The sequence below is a fragment of the Xyrauchen texanus genome, chromosome 35 (assembly GCF_025860055.1).
Source record: "Xyrauchen texanus isolate HMW12.3.18 chromosome 35, RBS_HiC_50CHRs, whole genome shotgun sequence".
Lineage (NCBI taxonomy): Eukaryota > Metazoa > Chordata > Actinopteri > Cypriniformes > Catostomidae > Xyrauchen > Xyrauchen texanus.
In genome coordinates, this window is record NC_068310.1 from 24550102 (window position 1) to 24568534 (window position 18433).

At 42.7% G+C, this 18433-nt stretch overlaps 1 protein-coding gene across 4 annotated transcripts in view; it reads right to left on the reverse strand.

The window, feature by feature from the left end:
• Window positions 1–18433, reverse strand: part of LOC127628460 (adenylate cyclase type 6-like) — a 97724-nt gene that overhangs the window by 67693 nt on the left and 11598 nt on the right. The window contains exons 2-3 of one of the 4 annotated variants that reach the window (XM_052105210.1): window positions 9897–10098; window positions 3161–4046 (exon numbers count right to left, since the gene is read on the reverse strand). In XM_052105210.1, the coding sequence (XP_051961170.1) occupies window positions 3161–4045 (885 nt within the window). In that variant the 5' untranslated portion in view covers window position 4046; window positions 9897–10098. Of the gene's footprint in view, window positions 1–2383; window positions 2415–3160; window positions 4047–9896; window positions 10099–18433 lie in introns of those variants that run through there. The other 3 variants (XM_052105208.1, XM_052105209.1, XM_052105213.1) reach the window with 3 other exon arrangements.

The following is an 18433-nucleotide window of genomic DNA, read 5'->3' on the forward strand; positions in this document are numbered from 1 at the left end:
CAGAGAAGATAAAAAATATTATTCCTTCAGATATTATAATTTATTACAATAAAAAATTATTATTAATTTGTGTTTATTTGTCGGTGTTTTTTTCCAGTAGTTTCTATGTTCTGCTTACTGATATATACAGTATATAGAACTGGATTGCTGATTCAACAGTAAACTGCCAGCAGGAGGTGAAGCCATCTTGGTTTCCCCAAACTATCACAGAGCATCAATGACTGACAGGCGCAAACGCCCCCATTTCACAGTCTCTGACCTCCAGATACGACAGCAGCATTGCAACCTCTAGTGCAATCATGTTTAATGTTTAATTTGCTCGTTATGGATAATATTTGTTACGAGGGAGACGATATAAGCGGATCGCGATGTTGGAGTATTCACCTGCCCCGGTGTGTTACTATCAGTGCAGCATAACGTTCACCAAGTTTGAATGTAAAGTAGGAAAAGCTGTAATATCTGCTTGTTAGGGTGATAACTTTAGGGTGATCCTTCCCTAGGGGGTCCTTAAAAGTGTAAAACCAAGATTTTTAAATCGCCTATATAATGCCGGGATTTGCCTATTTTCAAATTGAAGCACACTCTGTAATCATACATGGATATATGTTTAGATGACCGTTTGCCATTTAAACCTAGCATATCAGTTCAATTTGACTTATCTTTGCTTGTCTCCGTCACAATCTGCGTGCCGCTCATAGTGAAGTGACAGCGAGAAAAAGGCACTTTTTGATGAAAACATAAAACAAGTATCTCTGAATGAACACTTGGATGTTCGCAATAAGTATCAAAATGTTTGCTTGTATATTCTTACTTCAGTTTCAGTGAACTTGTTTACATTCAGTTGACCTGTTCACCACTGAACTTTGCTAGAGGTGGATACTGTTACATATAGATACACATTACTCGCTCTGGCTTTCAAGAAACAGGAATAATTCCCGACTTTAATTAAATATTTACATGTGTGGGACGTTTGCATTGTAAGGATGTGCAGGCAGGTTTCAGATATAAAATTGGTGTTGAATGACTAATGTATACTCGAAGATTTCCTATTTAGTCAATGGGGACATTGGAATGTTTGGGCATAGCAATATGGCGGCGCAGTGGCTTCACTGATATAACGTATTCAGCAATCCAGTTCTATATGATAAATCAGTTGTTCCATTTTTTTTTTTTTTTTTTTTTTTTAAGTACTTTACAAATATTAGTAATTAGCGCATTGTACACTTACTATTCCGCTGCACTTATGCAGTTTTGAGACACCTCATGGCAAATGTTTTTATCTTTTCAATGTTATTTCTCTTGTTTGCAAACAAACTTTCTCTTTCGCATGATAAATACGACACACACCCTTCACTGTATCGGCTCTGCCTTTGCTCCCACTGACACATTCTTCAGGTCCCAGGAAAACCAGGAAGTAGGGGTCACATTTTTGCTCTAAAATTTGATTTTGAATCCATTGACGTTAGGTTTAGGGTTGGAGTTAATAAAATATGCACTCCTCTTGACTGTATTACATAATTTACGATAAACTACAACTCACTTTTGGCACCACTCTGTGGCCATTTCACTCAGAAACTGGTGAACAACATTTCCAGTTTCGGCAGTGGTTGGAATTTCGGTTGGCACAGACCGATTTCAGCAGCAGCACTTGCAACCTCCCGACAGTGAATTGACAGTGTAATTAGTCTGTGTCATCTGAATCAGGTACCGAAACTTGCTAAATGATAATATTGTACTGTGGTACTTTTTCAGTACCGGTATAATGGGTATTAAACCATAATAATCTAGTTTTTCAAACCTGTGGCCTCAGACTTCAAATACTTCAGAGTTCCACCCTCAGTCTTAACTTTGCTCAGCAATAAAGTTTACAATTATTAGAGTTTGAAAGATCAAGAAGCAAACCTGGATAGAGTACCTTGCTTGTTGCATGCTTTTCAAACAGCATTTATATAAGGCACTAACCAGCCACAGAACCAATGGACTTTTGGCCTGCATTGATTGCCCACAGGACTAGAACCTATTCCAAATATCTATGACGAGAATCTACAAGTACATGCTCCAGGGCATGGCCTGAGTCAATCAGCAGCCATTATCCCAATCCATTTCTATCACGCTGAGTGCCAAGTGAAGAGCCCACAGCCCAGCTGTCCAAGAAGCAAACAACAAAAGTGCAAGCTCACTGAACCAGCATTAACCTGGTCAATGTCAGATTAGTTCACATTGAGCATGAGGCTGACAGACACAGAGAGATATTGCAGTGCAGATAATGCATGGAACGACAGCATGTAAAATGTTGCTTGTGTTTCCAAAACAGTAAAGCAAATGCAAGGCCATGAAGGACAAAACACGTTTAAAATTGACAAGAAGAGAGAATTTTGGTTACCATGATCCATTTTCAAAAGGTCCAAAAGGGCTGACTGAAACTGATGTGCCTAGCATGCGTATTTTGTTGATTCATGTTTTTCATGTCTTTTTATTTTGAAAAGTTTAGTTCTTGTTTCATGTCATATGATTTCATGTTTCCCTCCAGGTTCATGTGTCTTGTTTTCATTGGTTCATTGGTTGATTGTCTTGTTGATTGTCATCATCATCATCGTCTTTGTAATTGCCAGTGTCAGCACTAACGTTACACAGGCCTTTGTAAGTACTCAAATAATCAAAGATTTCAAACAGTAACTAATTTTTTACAGAACTCTATGATTCCAAAACAGATTGTGGCTTCAATTGTTCAGTTTCTTGGCAGGTATTCATCCACCACTGTGAAAAGATACAACAGTAAGCTTGTGGTATGAATAACAGAGTGCAATATGTTACGTTTCTTTGATTTCAAAAGATCAAGTGCTAATGGCACAAAATAAAAAACTTTGCTAATGCTGTGCAGATTAAAATTGTTTAAACCTGAAGCGTGCAATTTCTGTGCCACTAGTGTCAATCCAAAGTCCCACCCCAGATTCACACTATTGCTTAAGCAAATGTTGCATTGTCAAATAGAGCAATGTTTTGATAGCAAAAAGTAAGAGAGTTAAAAATTTTAAAAACAAATGGTTTACTACTAGTTGTCTGCATAATAAGCTTTCTAGAATAGGAAAAAGTAGTTTAAGTGGAGTGTTTAAGACTTCAGAGTCCAGCTTTGAAATGTTTGAGATGTGCATACACATACCTGTTTCCAGAGGAAGCTGTCCCCAAGGTTGAGTCTCCATGCTGTAATAATGTGAATAGTGGAGAGCACAGACCCAGTAATCACAGCTGCTCTCATACGCACTGGCAACAACGTGTAGATGATGTAGATGAAGAATACTGTCCACCAGATCCCTTCAGATGCACTGCGTGGAGCCACCATTAACACTCCAAACACCTGCACCACCACTAACACCCCCATTACCAGGTAACTCACGATCCACATATAGTCCTGGTGAAAGCCATTTCTGTTACACACCACCATCAAGGCCAAGAACAGCCCCATAGCTACAGAGAGAACAGAGGCATATGCAATGCCAGGCGGCCCTTGGATGCAGTGGAAAGCCAGCATGACCCCACAAACCACAACCAGCACACCCATCAGCATTGTAAGAGAGCTCTGGTTTAACCGGAAGAAATATCGCTGATACAATCTCTCAAGCTTGGCTGATTGGAATTTCTTGGACTGAAAGACATGAGCTAAATGCATCAAGCAACCAAAAAAACACCTTTTGGGACCCTTCCTCTCTTGGCCACCATCACCCTGGCCCTCTCCATCTTTTTGCCTCATTTCAGCATCTTCAAAGGCCAGGTCCACAGCCCTCAGACCCACATCGCCCTTTCTGCCATAGTGGTCTTCCTGCCAGACACATCGTGTGCTGAAGTTGCTGCTAGAGGCACCCCCTGCTGCACAGGAGTTGTGTTGTGATGGAGACTCCATGGCCTCCTGGTCCCGAAGACAGCTCATGTAGCGTGGGTTGCACAGGGATGAGCCCCTCTTATGCCTCGACTTTCTGCCATTGCGTTCACCCCATGCTGTTTTATGGTGGTCCACTCTTACAGATTTAAAGCCACTGACCCAAGACATCCTAAAGTGAAGGAGGACACAATACGGGTCAGTATTATTAGCCAACATACTGTTATTGCTACAGATGTTTATTTTTTTTTTTTTTTTTTAATCTATAAACAAAGACTAAAATTATCACCTGTAACCAATGTAACTGTAACATAGAGATTTAAAGCTACATCCATCAAACTTGGCTCAGACCTTCAGACTGTTCAGACTTACAGAAGTGTGCTCAATCTTTTCTAACTGATTGGGCTTATGGTATTTAGACAGCGGACAATCAAATCACTGAAAATCCCATAGATTACATCAAAGGAATGTTCAAATGAGCAAAGACTATTCAAACACTAACAGTCAAAATTGTGAAATATAAACAAACACACACAAGGCCTTTAATCTGCTTTAAAGGTGCTATAAGCGATTTTAGCGTTCTGAAGCTTTCACGTGACTGAGCATTGAATTAGCCACTCCCCCTCGTTACAAAACCCCGCCCTCCAAAGATAATTTTTAAGGCCAAAACCGAGCAAAAGAGCAGCATTGTTTGTTTCTGTGGCTGTGAATTAAACAATGGTGCAATAGCGCCCTTAAATGACAAACATTATGAATCATAGCTTCAATGATCAGCTTCAAATACAACACTATGAGAACCTTCAAAATGATTGACAGGTGAAAAGTGTAAATGTCCGTGGACACATTTTTGTTTTCTGTTTATAAAGTCTATAGCTGTCACAGAGAGTGGTGAGATATCTCAGGACACATATTTATTCATGTCTTTAAGGGAGTAGGAACAATTTTTTCATACTTTTACATGAAAAAAACACTTATAGCACCTTTAAGTTGCTCTCTCTTTCTTTTTTGTTTTGTCAGTCTGTCTATCCATCTATCTACATTTCTTACATTCTTTCTGTCTGTCTATTTGACTGTATGACTAGTAAAACCTTCAAGCTTTTAAGCCAAGTTTAAACTTTCAGACAAAGCTTTGTCAAGCCAACATCAAAGTTTTACCTATCTAGTTATAGTTTACAAACTAACTGAAACAATCTAACAAAAATGAAATAAAACTAAACAATACATTTTCATGACTCCAAAACGAAATAAAATAATGACCAAAAATGAATAAAACTTTTTTGTTAACTAGTATATTATTAGTATATTATTTATATTTGATATTTTTATATTATAAAGTTCTGCCCTCCAAAATTTAACAGCACTAAATTAAACAACAATTAAACAGGGTGGAGGGCGGGGCCGGGTCGTGATCATACACACCCGGTCCCTTATCAGGCTAATCAAGCCTCCGAGAGGGATAAAGGCCGACTGCGGAGGATGGTGCGGGAGAGAGAGATAGTTTACGGACATGTCTGTCATGTGTGTGTGTTTGTCTTTTGTTTCAGTTTACCAATTAAACTATTATTTACATTGCCAAGCCGGTTCTCGCCTCCTCCTTTCCATTGAACTACATTACACTGGTGCCACACTCCGCAAAAAGTAAACGTCCACTCACTTTCAACTGCTTTAATTTTCAGCAAACTTAACATGTGTAAATATTTGTGTGAACATAAAAAGATTCAACAACTAAGACATAAACTGATCATGTTTCACAGACATGTGACTTAACATAAATTGAATAATGTGTCCCTGAACAAAGGGGGGGTCAAAATCAAAAGTAACAGTCAGTATCTGGTGTGGCCACCAGCTGCATTAAGTAATTCAGTGCATCTCCTCCTCATGGACTGCACCAGATTTGCCAGTTCTTGCTGTGAGATGTTACCCCACTCTTCAACCAAGGCACTTGCCAGACATTTCCAAGTTCCCAGACATTTCTGGGGGGAATGGCCTTATCCCTAACCATCCGATCCGATTTTCAATCGGATTGAGGTCAGTGGTATGTGATGGCCACTCCAATACTTTGAATTTGTTGTTCTTAAGCCATTTTGCCACAACTTTGGAGGTATCCTTGGGGTCATTGTCCATTTGGAAGACCCATTTGTGATGAGCTTTAACTTCCTGCCTGATGTCTTGAGATGTTGTTCAATATATCCACGTAATTTTCCTTCCTCATGATGCCATCTATTTTGTGAAGTGCATCAGTCCCTCCTGTAGCAAAGCACCCCCACAACATGATGCTGCCACCCCCATGCTTCACGGATGGGATGGTGTTCTTCGGCTTGCAAGCCTCACTCTTTTTCCTTCAAATGGTCATTATGGTCATTATGGCCAAATATTAACATTTTGGTTTCATCAGACCAGAGAGCATTTCTCAAGATCTGTGTCCCGATGTGCACTTGCAAACTGTAGTCAAGCTTTTTTTATGGCAACGTTTTTGAAAAACTGAGTTTAAATGTATATGCCTAAGGTGTACAGTATGTAAACTTCTGACTTCAACTGTATGTATTGTGATTAAATGTCAAATGTATTAGGTGCATATTCCTTTAATAATGTTAAAACTGATTTACCTAACTTAATGGTGATAAGTAGCAATCTGTTCAATTATTAAGAAGTTTGTAGTTTCATTGTGGATTTTTTTTTTCTTTATTTTTATTGCAGAAAGTTACCACTCAAATCAAGGAGAGATCCATACCTGTGACATTGTTACACTATTTCCAAACTTGGCTATGTAAGTATTTCTGCATAAATGTTGGTCAAACAAAAATAATCTATAGTTAAGTGTTAATCTCATACATCAAGGAACTTTACTCCAAATCGTCTCTTTAACCTTTTGGTTAAGGCAAGCATTCTAACTCCATCGCCTTTCCTGGTGAAAAAATTACATCGATAACAAAGATCAAGGTACATGACACTACTCATGAAAGTGCTATAAATGTCATTTGTCACAGATGTACTGGATGAATAATGATTGAATGTTTTTTTCTCTCTCTTTTTAAGTGTCTTGTCAATGAAGGCTTGGATGGTGACATAGCCTCCTTTCTTCTTGTGTTGCACCTCTGTGCCCTCTGGAAAAAAGAGAGTTGCCAAGATCTGTTTGAGAAATGTTGTTGGTCGCCTGCTTAAGTTAGAAAAGGTACGCTTATGAACAATTTCACTCTTTGAATAATCTGTGTATGATACAAAAACCTGATTCACTGTCCTGATTCATTAAAGTAAACAAGTTATTATGTTGTTCAGTTCTGCAGAAGTATTGAGGATCGAGACAGGCAGCCCTTTGTACTGGCAACTGGAAGCAGATGTGCACGAGTACTAAATTGTGGTTAACATAAATCTCATACTGTCAAGCCATTACTTCACCTGAAGCATTTTATGAGGTTTTTAAAGCTCATTTTAATTTGTTTAAGAATATGACATGTTTACATTTACCTTTATCTAGACAACATATTACATAATCAATCCTGTTAAATCCAGCCAATCATCACAAGTGTAAATTTATAGGGATGGTTCCCTCAAAAAGGAAAGTTCTCTCATCATTTACTCACCCTCATGACATCCCAGATGTGTATGACTTTCTTTCTTCTGCAGAACACAAACAAAGATTTTTAGAAGAATATTTCAGCTCTGTAGGTCCATTTAATGCAAGTCAACAGGATCTACAAATTTGAAAATCCAAAAAGCACATAAAAGCACCTTAAAGGAAATTCATGAGACTCCAGCGGTTTAATCCATGTCTTTTGAAGTGATCTAATCAGTATCCGGTGAGAACAGACCAAAATTTAACTCCTTTTTCACCATAAATCTTGACATCAGCAGTCTATAGGCACAATCGTGATTTTAATATAATGTGCAGAATGCTAGAGTGTATTCAATCTTGAAATTATGATCAAGTGAAAAGGGAGTTACATTTTGGTTTCTTCTCATCCAAAATTGATTCGATTTCTTCTGAAGACATGAATTATACCTCTAGAGTTGGGTGGCTGTGGCTCAGTTGGTAGAGTGGATTGGCCATTAATTGCAGAGTTGGTGGTTTGAATCCCAGCCCACACGGCTCCACATGATGAAGTGTCCTTGGGCAAGACTCTGAACCCCAAGTTGCTCCCAATGGCAGGCTAGCACCTTGCATGTATGAAAGTTTGGGTGAATGAGTCACAGTGTAAAACGCTTTGAATACCGTTAAGGTTAAAAAGGTGCTATATAAGTGCAGACCATTTACCTTTATGTGCTTTTGGAGCTTCAAAGTTCTGGTCACCATTCATGTGCATTGAATGAACCTACAGAGCTGAAATATTCTTCTAAAAATCTTAATATATGTTCAGCAGATGAAAGAAAGTCATGCACATCTGGGATGGCATGAGGGTGAATAAATGATACAAGTTTATATTTATGGCTGAACTATCCCTTTAAGAGCAAAACTGTTAAACATGAATTCAGTGAAACTACAAATCCATGATGATATGTTTTATTTGCAAAGCATTCAGAAGGATACTTAATATATTATTGCTCATATATAGAGCACATTCGGTATACTTTTAATAATTAATTAATTGACTAAATGCCCCCCAAGCTATGGATAGTGAACTAGGACTGTTCTGTTTCTGCATTTGATAAACAGACATCTTATGGATCTGATATATTTATAGGACATTAATAATGTGAGAAAATTACTATTACAATTTGAATTGAAAAATAATTAACTTCAACTATTTCAAAGAGCTCTCATCAAAAAATCCTTCATGTGCTGAAATGACAACTTTGCAGATCCTTGACATTCTAGCTGCCAGTTTGTCCAGATACTCAGGTGACATTTCACCCCACATTTCCTGTAGCACTTGCCATAGATGTGGCTGTCTTGTCATGCACCTTACAGTCTAGCTGATCCCACAAAAGCTCAATGGGGTTCAGATCATAACACTCTTTTCTAATTATATGTTGTCCAATGTCTGTGTTTCTTTGCCCACTCTAACCTTTTCTTTTTGTTTTTCTGTTTCAAAAGTGTCTTTTTCTTTGCAATTCTTCCTATAAGGCCTGCACCCCTGAGTCTTCTCTTTACTGTTGTACATGAAACTGGTGTTGAGCAGGTAGAATTCAATGAAGCTGTCAGCTGAGGACATGTGAGGCATCTATTTCTCAAACTAGAGACTCTGATGTACTTATCCTCTTGTTTAGTTGTACATCTGGCCTTCCACATCTCTTTCTGTCCTTGTTAGAGTCAGTTGTCATTTGTCTTTGAAGATTGTAGTGTACGCCTTTGTATGAAATCTTGAGTTTTTTTGTGGCATTTCAAGCTTTGTATAGCCTTCATTCCGCAAAACAATGATTGACTTGAGTTTCTAGAGAAATATGTTTCTTTTTTCCATTTTTACCTAATATTGGTCTTAAGACATGCCAGTCTATTGCATACTGTGGCAACTCCAAAACAAACATAAAGACAATGTTAAGCTTAAGTTAACCAACCTAATAGCTTTCAACTCTGTTTGATATAATGTCAAGTGATTTTCTAGAACCAAATTAGCCATTAGCATGATTACTCAAGGATAAGGAGTTGGAGTGTTGGCTGCTGTAAATGGGGTCTGTCTAGATTTTATCAAAAATGACTTTTTTCAAATAGTGATGGTGCTGTTTTTTACATCAATAATGTCCTGACTATACTTTGTGATCAGTTGAATGCCACTTTGGTGAATTCAAGTACCATCTGTACATTATTCCAAACGTTTGGCCGCCAGTGTAAGTTATACTTTGGTCAGTTTTAACCGAACACTATCAAAGATGGACCTCTAGGCTATTTTCACCCAGAAAGTGTTCATTTTAACACTCACAGTGTCAACTTTCCCAACAATATTTTGCTGTTTAGGTATTTTACTCAACACAACAGTCCAGTATTTGCTCGCCATTCTTGCTCTAGGGAAGGATGTAATTATTTAATCCAAGCAAATAATGTATTTACAGAGTGATTGTTGCCAAGCAGTTGGTAAGGTCGTCTTACCTGTGTGGCTTCCCTCTTGTGTAGCGGCACTGCTCTCTTTATCAAGGCAATGCATTTACTCTGTAGAGAGATAATATTACCAGATTTCTTCTGAACACATTCACAGGGATTGTCTCTGAGTTCCGGGACACTCACTTAAGCACAGGATCAATAGAAAATTCTAGTACAGTGCCAGATCTCTGCATCTCTCAGACAGCTGAGTCTGTTGATACAACACAAATAAAACACATGGAGCATGAGAGGAGTCTGAAAACGAAAACAAAACAAAAGCACATGACAAACCTTACTGAGATTATCAGTGTCTGATTATTGCAAATAATTTTCACTAATAACTGTTGCTGAACTTCTTTGTTGTTACCATTAATAAGTGTTTTTATGTGTATTCCTCATTGAGTTAGTAACACATTTAAGTAAGATAATATTGAATGGTAATCTGATTTACATTTTTTCTCAATCGCTTTGGCAAATTTTTTTGAAACAGTCTTAATATTCTCTAAACTGTAAGTGCAATTGCCACATCTGTTTTATGGGACATCACAACTCTATTGCTTGTCTGTAAAATGTAGTAACTTGCCAAAAACATTTAATTCATGCTTCAAAATCAAATTAATGTGTCAGTAAATTGACCAATGCCACCAAGTTTTTTTTGTCATCGTGTGAGCCGTACTGGTCAAAATGTTTAGATGTTTTTTCAACATGGCAGTCAACCCTGGAACTGTTTGTTATATACAAATAAAATTTTTGTTCTACATTTTTGTTGACACTGACTGCTTACTGTACTATACAAGAATGTCAGTTTTCTCTAGCTGAATGCTATTGTGTATCACACTGAGCTTTTTAGATACTGATTTCAACAGTAGGTAAAAGTTTACTGGGAAAAGTCAATACAGCACAATATTGTAGTACACAGAAAAAGAATAAGCTGTATGTATAAAGTAAATTCATTTTTGGAGCAATGTGTTACATGTAAACAGAAAATTCACATTTGCATGTACATTTTTTACACATTTGTTACATTTCAAGTCATATATAGTGAACAGAAAATTCCCATCTTCTTTGTGGACATCCTGTCACTTTTGTTGGTCTGGCCAGAGATTCAGCAGACATCACAAACATTCCATGTCATATATATTTATGGAATATACATGTATGTCAGATTTTGATAATTTAATGGATCATTTAGCATGTGATGGCTCACATGATGAAATTTTGTTTAGAAGTTGTGAACAATATGACAATTTCACTGAGAATCAACTCATGTGCATTTAGTTATTGTGCAAATTGCAGACAAATGTTCTTACTCGTGCACTGGACACATGTGCCAAAACACATGCAATTTGCTTAAATTAATAAGAAATTCAAATGGTGTGAACAAGAAACGTCTAGGTTACGTATGTAACCTCCGTTCCCTGATGGAGGGAACGAGACGTTGTGCTGAAGGAGAGACCCCTAATGTCGCTTCTTCGACACAATGTAGAGAGAGCGACAGACAGGGAACTATTTGTTCAGAGATTTTAACTTATTCAAGAATTGAGCCAAAGCTATTGAGTAAAACTGTAAAGCAATGATGAACTGGCTATTCTAGTGGTTTTGTGTACTTTGCCCTTCCTTTTTTCAGTTCACTTTGAGCCTAAAAATGTGGATCTTCTCAAATGTGAAGTTGTGATCTTTTCAATATCAAAATACTTCCTCCTAGCCCTGCTTAATATGCACAAACAGTTATAAGTTTGAAAATTTGTGTTGATTTCCCCTGAGAAGTGAAAACACTGTGGTGCTATTAAAATATTTAGCATTCTGACAAACCTGACATGGCAAAATTGGCTCAACCAATGATGTGAGTTCGGGGCAGGACTATCTTTTTTTTCTACCAATGACAGATAGGAGGAGTGTTGGGAAACCTTTTTGAAAATACTCATCATTATTGCTATTTCATGATGCTAGTTTGACAAATTTACACATTACACAATCTAATTCACTTAACCTTTACAAAAATATAAATTCTTGAAAAAGTATGAAAAAAAAAAATAAGTGAGGGAGTACTTTACTATAATTAAAATTGCCAGAAGTAGAAAGTGTGCTTTCGACATATGCGCAAGAGAAAAACAGCACAAACACAAACGTTTTCAGGGACTCAGGTTAAACCGCCAGTCCAACTGACTCAGATCTGACTTGCAAATAGCTAACCACAATAACGGTGCATTTAAAGAAAGGGAGATTTACCCAAAATGTAAACACAAGCCAGTTTTTAGCTTGCTGTCTGACAACAAAGGACTTACTGCCTGTGTGCTATCATAAGTCAACAGTCTGTAATTCAGATTAAATTGTGCATGCTTCCCCAAATTTACTCAGATGAATCACCACTTTTCCACATGTCAGGGGCATTAGTGACTTCAAATTAGTTTTTTAATGACTAACTGTCTGGAAATAAAATAAGATGTAACCAACTCTTATTTGGATTTGAATCACTGATTTTACAACAAAGTCAACAGTTTTGAGCTGAAGGCAACAACGTGTATTATTGATCAAAATTAAACACAGCTATATAAATAAAGTAACAGTGGTCTGTGGGACATTTGGGTTGATTTTTCCTACATGAATCCCACTCTAAAGACATTGTGGCTTCACATTCTATTGGAAGCACTAATTTAACTTGGCAGGAAGATTGAACCATTCATTCAGTGGTGGAGAGACCAGGAGCCATAGTAAAATTTTCCATAACTCACAGACTACTACAAATCTACCTGCAATGTTTTAGAATAAGAAACACACTGTCACGAACACGGGTGAAGGCGCCTCCTCCTCGAGCCTCCGGAGATCGCATTCACCCGAATACTGATTACTCACCCCAGCTGTTGCTTATTACCTCACTCTATTTAATCACGTCTGTTTGTTCCCTCCTTGCGAAGTCTTGTTTAGCCCCGGCGACATTTCCAAGCATTATTAGTTACCTCTCTAGTTTATCCGTGTACCGACCTAGCTATTCCCGTTCCAGTTTGTTAGCCACCTGCCCAGTTACTCTAGCCTGCCTTGTACCACGTCTGTTTGCTGCCCGCCCTGATCATTAGCCTGTCCCTGTTTACGCCTCTGCCTCTCTGCCTAACTCTGTTTGCCTGTCCCAGACCATTGCCTGTACGACCTGAGTTTACTGTTCTAATAAAGCCGCATATGGATCCAAACCAACCTGAGTCTTCATTACAGAAGACTTCGCCCCTCGATCCAGCGGTGATCACCCGCCTGTCCGAGGAACTCTCGGCGAGGCGAACCAGCTCTCCAGCGCAACAGCTCCAGCTCGAGCGCTCGCTTCAGCCATCGAGGAGATAATGCGCACCGTGCAGGCAGCACTCCAACCAGCGCCCGGCTTCCGCGACCGCACCAGCGGTTCCTCAAGCTAGCCAGGCGTCAGCCGGCGATTCACTTCCCAAGCAGCTGCCAGCCCACGACTTCGCCTTCCGGAAAAATTCGACGGTACACCCTCGAAGTGCAGAGGATTCGTAATGCAGTGCTCTATTTTTCTCGCGCAACAACCGACGATATACCCGACTGATCAGAGCAAGATTCTCTTCGTCAGCTCCGTTCTGACGGGCCGTGCTCTCGACTGGGCGATCAGCGGTTTGGCACAATCAGGGCTTCACACAATTTTCCTTTGACTTCGTTCATGCAGAACCTGATCGGCGTCTTTGATCACCCTGAATGTGGCAAGAGCTGGTGAGCAACTCCTGGCTCTCCGCCAGGAAATCGCACAGCGGCGGATTACGCTCTCACCTTCCGCACCCTTGCAACGCAAACCGGCTGGCTTGAGTGCACCCTAAAACTCCTCTTCCGTCAGGGGCTGAGCGCGGATCTGCAGTCTGAGCTGGCGTGTCGCGATGAGGGGACCACTTTGGAGCAGTTCATCTCGTTGGCTATCCATGTCGACAACCTCATCCGCTCCCGACGACCAGCTAGGTGGCTCCCGCAGCCCGCTCCGGCACCCCAGCGCCAAGCGGCTCCGGAACCCTTGCAGTTAGACCGCGCCCACCTCACTTCGGAGGAGAAAGAACGCCGCCTCTCCAACCGCCTCTGCCTCTACTGTGGCCAGGCCAGGCATATCTGCTCCAACTGCCCGACGCGTCCGCCTGAGCGACAACAACCAGGGGTGAGTTTGTTCCTTTCTTCCAGCCTGAAAGTTCCCATTTCACTCTGCTACCGATCATATAGCTTAAATGTCCACGCTATGATCGATTCTGGTGCGGCTGGTAATTTCATTGATGAGAACTTTTGTAAGAAACATGGTATTCCCCTGACTGTGTGTGAACCTCCCTTGGCAGTGGCGGCCCTAGACGGACGGCCCCTGGGTACCGGTAAAGTGTGCAACACCACTACCGACATCCGCCTGCAGGTAGGAGTGCTGCACATCGAGACCATCCGTCTGCACCTCGTCACCTCCCCTCACCACCCGGTAATACTCGGCCTCCCCTGGCTCCGTCTTCACGACCCACGAATCTCCTGGCGGCACAGTCAAATCACACAGTGGGGCACTGACTGCTCGGCGAGGTGTCTGAAAACAGTCCACCCCTTAACCGTGGGAACCACCAATGTCCAGAAGGCTCCTGACGACTCCGCTCAGATACCCCCCATGTACGCTGACCTGAGCGAGGCCTTCAGCAAGGCCAAGGCCTCCCTACTTCCGCCCCACCGACCTAGCGATTGTGCCATCGAACTCAAGCCGGGAGCCACACCACCCCTAGGCCGAATCTTTCCCTGTCAGAACCCGAATCCTTAGCCATGAAGTCTTACATCGAGGAGGAGCTGGCCAAGGGGTTCATCCGACCCTCCACGTCCCGGCAGCTGCGGATTCTTCTTCATGGGCAAGAAGGGCGGCTCCCTTCGCCCGTGCATCGACTACCGTGGCCTCAATGACGTCACCATAAAATTCAGATACCCCCTGCCACTCGTGCCCGCTGCTCTGGAGCAATTAAGGAGAGCAAAGATTTACACCAAGCTGGACCTGCGCTCCGCCTATAACCTGGTGCGTATTCGGGAGGGAGACGAGTGGAAGACCGCCTTTTCCACCACCTCCGGCCATTATGAATATCTGGTGATGCCGTTCGGTTTGTCTAACAGTCCCTCGGTGTTCCAGTCGCTTCGTCAATGATGTGTTCAGAGACCTGCTCAACCGTTATCTAATCGTTTACATCGGCGACATTCTGATCTACTCTGACTCCCTTGAGGAACACATCACACATGTCGAACCGTCCTCAAACGCCTGATCCAGCACCAGTTGTACGCCAAGGCCGAGAAGTGTGAGTTCCACCTGAAGTCGGTAGCCTTCCTGGGGTATGTCATCAGCCCAGGCGGAGTGGCCATGGATGACCGCAAGGTACGAGCCATCCTGGAATGGCCTCAGCCCGCCCACGGTGAAGGAGCTCCAACGCTTCCTGGGGTTCGCGAATTTCTACCGCCCGGTTCATCCGTAACTTCAGCACAGTTGCTTCCCCTCTTACCGCCATGCTGAAGAAAGGTGGAAACAAACTCCACTGGCCGGCTGAAGCCCTCCAGGCCTTAGCCCAACTCAAAGCACGCTTCACCACTGTGCCCATCCTGCACCACCCCAATCCAGACCTCCCCTTCGTGGTAGAGGTGGGCGCCTCGAACACTGGAATTGGGGCCATCCTCTCCCAGCGCCAAGGAAACCCACCTAAGCTGTTTCCCTGTGCCTACTATTCCCGCAAACTCACTCCCGCCGAGCAAAATTATGATGTCGGTAACCGGGAGCTTCTGGCCATAAAAGCAGCCCTGGAGGAATGGCGTCACTGGCTGGAGGGGGCCAGGCAACCATTCCAGGTCTTGACGGACCACCGAAATCTTGAGTACCTCCGCTCCGCCAAGAGGCTCAACCCCAGACAGGCCCGATGGGCCCTGTTCTTCACCCGCTTTGACTTCAACATCTCCTACCTCCCGGGTTCCAAGAACACCAAGGCCGACTCCCTCTCACGTCAACACGAGACCATAGTCCAAAACCTCACAGCCGAACCCATCATCTCGCCCGCGCTCTTCCTAGCCCCCGTCCAGTGGGACCTCATGTCAGACATCTCCCAGGCTCAAGTCTCAGTCCCACCTCCTCCTGAGTGCCCTGCAGGTCAGACCTTCGTACCCCCCAGCCTCCGGGAGAGGGTACTCATCTGGGTGCATGACTCCTCAAGTTCCGGCCACCCCGGAATCACAGCTACCACCCGTCTCCTGAGTAACCGCTTCTGGTGGGGGACCCTACCCGAGGATACTGCTGACTTCGTCAAGAGGTGCTCAGCCTGCAACCTAGCGAAGTCCCCTAAACAACCACCGGCCGGCCTGCTCCAACCTCTCCCCATTCCACATCGTCCTTGGTCACATATCGCCGTGGACTTCGTAACCGACCTACCCAACTCCCAGGGGCACACCACCATCCTCACGGTCGTAGATCGGTTCTCCAAGGCTTGCCGCTTGATACCTCTACCCAAGCTACCCACTGCCCTCGAAACCGCCGAACACCTGTTCCAGTACGTGTTCCGCTTCTACGGTCTGCCCGAAGAGATTGTCTCGGACCGGGGGACCCAGTTCACCTCCAGGGTCTGGAAGGCTTTCTGCCGTCTCCTGAACATCAACCTCTGCCTCACCTCCGGTTACCACCCCCAGTCCAATGGACATACGGAGAGACTAAACCAAGAAATTGTCAGGTTGTTGCGCACGTACTGTCACCACAACCAGTCGGACTGGAGTAGATTCCTTCCATGGGCCGAGTACGCCCAGAACTCCTTACTCAAACCATCCACCAAACTGACCCCCTTCCAATGCATCCTGGGGTACCAGCCCCCTCTCTTCCCTTGGTCCGGAGAACCCTCGGAAGTCCCCGCCGTTAACGACTGGCTGCATCGCAGCGAGGCAGTATGGGACCAGGCCCACGTCCACTTACAGCGGGCCGTGGACCGCACTAAGTCACAAGCAGACCGTCACCGCCATCCCGGACCCGACTACACCCCAGGCCAATGGGTTTGGCTCTCCACCCAAGACCTCCGCCTCCGCCAGCCTTGCAGAAAGCTCGGCCCTAGGTATGTTGGCCCCTTTAAAATCCTTAGAAAGATTAACCCTGTTACTTTCCGTCTCAAGCTCCCCACTAATTACCGAATCTCTCCCTCTTTTCATGTCTCCCTACTGAAACCGGCCGACGACCCGGGGGCCGAAGAGGAGGCCACTCTCAGACCCCCTCCCCTGATCGTGGGCGGCGAGGAGGCCTTCCTGGTGCGAAGGCTGCTCGACTCCAGGCGCCACCGAGGTCAGATGCAGTACCTGGTTGACTGGGAGGGGTACGGCCCGGAAGAAAGGTCCTGGGTCAGCACCAACGACATCCTCAACCCTAACCTCATTACAGAGTACCATCGGACCAACCCGGAGAGACCGGCCCCTCGACCTCGGGGGAGACCTCGGCGCGGGTCGCTTCTTCGCGTCAGGAGCCGCTCACAGGAGGAGGGCTCTGTCACGAACACGGGTGAAGGCGCCTCCTCCTCGAGCCTCCGGAGATCGCATTCACCCGAATACTGATTACTCACCCCAGCTGTTGCTTATTACCTCACTCTATTTAATCACGTCTGTTTGTTCCCTCCTTGCGAAGTCTTGTTTAGCCCCAGCGACATTTCCAAGCATTATTAGTTACCTCTCTAGTTTATCCGTGTACCGACCTAGCTATTCCCCGTTCCAGTTTGTTAGCCACCTGCCCAGTTACTCTAGCCTGCCTTGTACCACGTCTGTTTGCTGCCCGCCCTGATCATTAGCCTGTCCCTGTTTATGCCTCTGCCTCTCTGCCTAACTCTGTTTGCCTGTCCCAGACCATTGCCTGTACGACCTGAGTTTACTGTTCTAATAAAGCCGCATATGGATCCAAACCAACCTGAGTCTTCATTACACACACATATGGGCCAACAGTAACAGCTCCAAAAAAATATTTACACTAAGAAAATTTGTATAATTTGTAAGTCACCATCACAAGATTGGGGCAATTATAAAACTTGAAAAAAGAAAAGAAAGAAAGATATAGAAATTCAAAAAGTAACTTTCACCATTTATGGTACAATAATATTTGATCTGTTAGGAATAATTTGTATTTAAAGCAAATTTTAATATATATTTATTTGAAATATAATTACATTATTTCTGTACTCAAACAAATTGTTTTACAACAAAATACTTAAATGAAATACTGTTCATAGCACCTTTTTAAGAGTTTCTATCTTTAAATTCAGTCTTACATTGTATTTTCATTGTACTGACATTGTATAGCATGGCAGTGTAAGCAGCTGTCACTCATGTTAACTTTTAACGAATAACTCAGAGACAAAATAACTTTCAATTCAAAGGTATCAAACACTAGACAGCAGAATTAAAAAAACTGGACATCCAAAATTGTAATTTTATAACTTAAAACGTCTCGGTTACATATGTAACCTCGGTTCCTTGAGATGAAGAGAACAAGACATTGCATCAGGAAGCTGATGCATGTCCAATTCCATGTCCACTCGGAGTTCGCT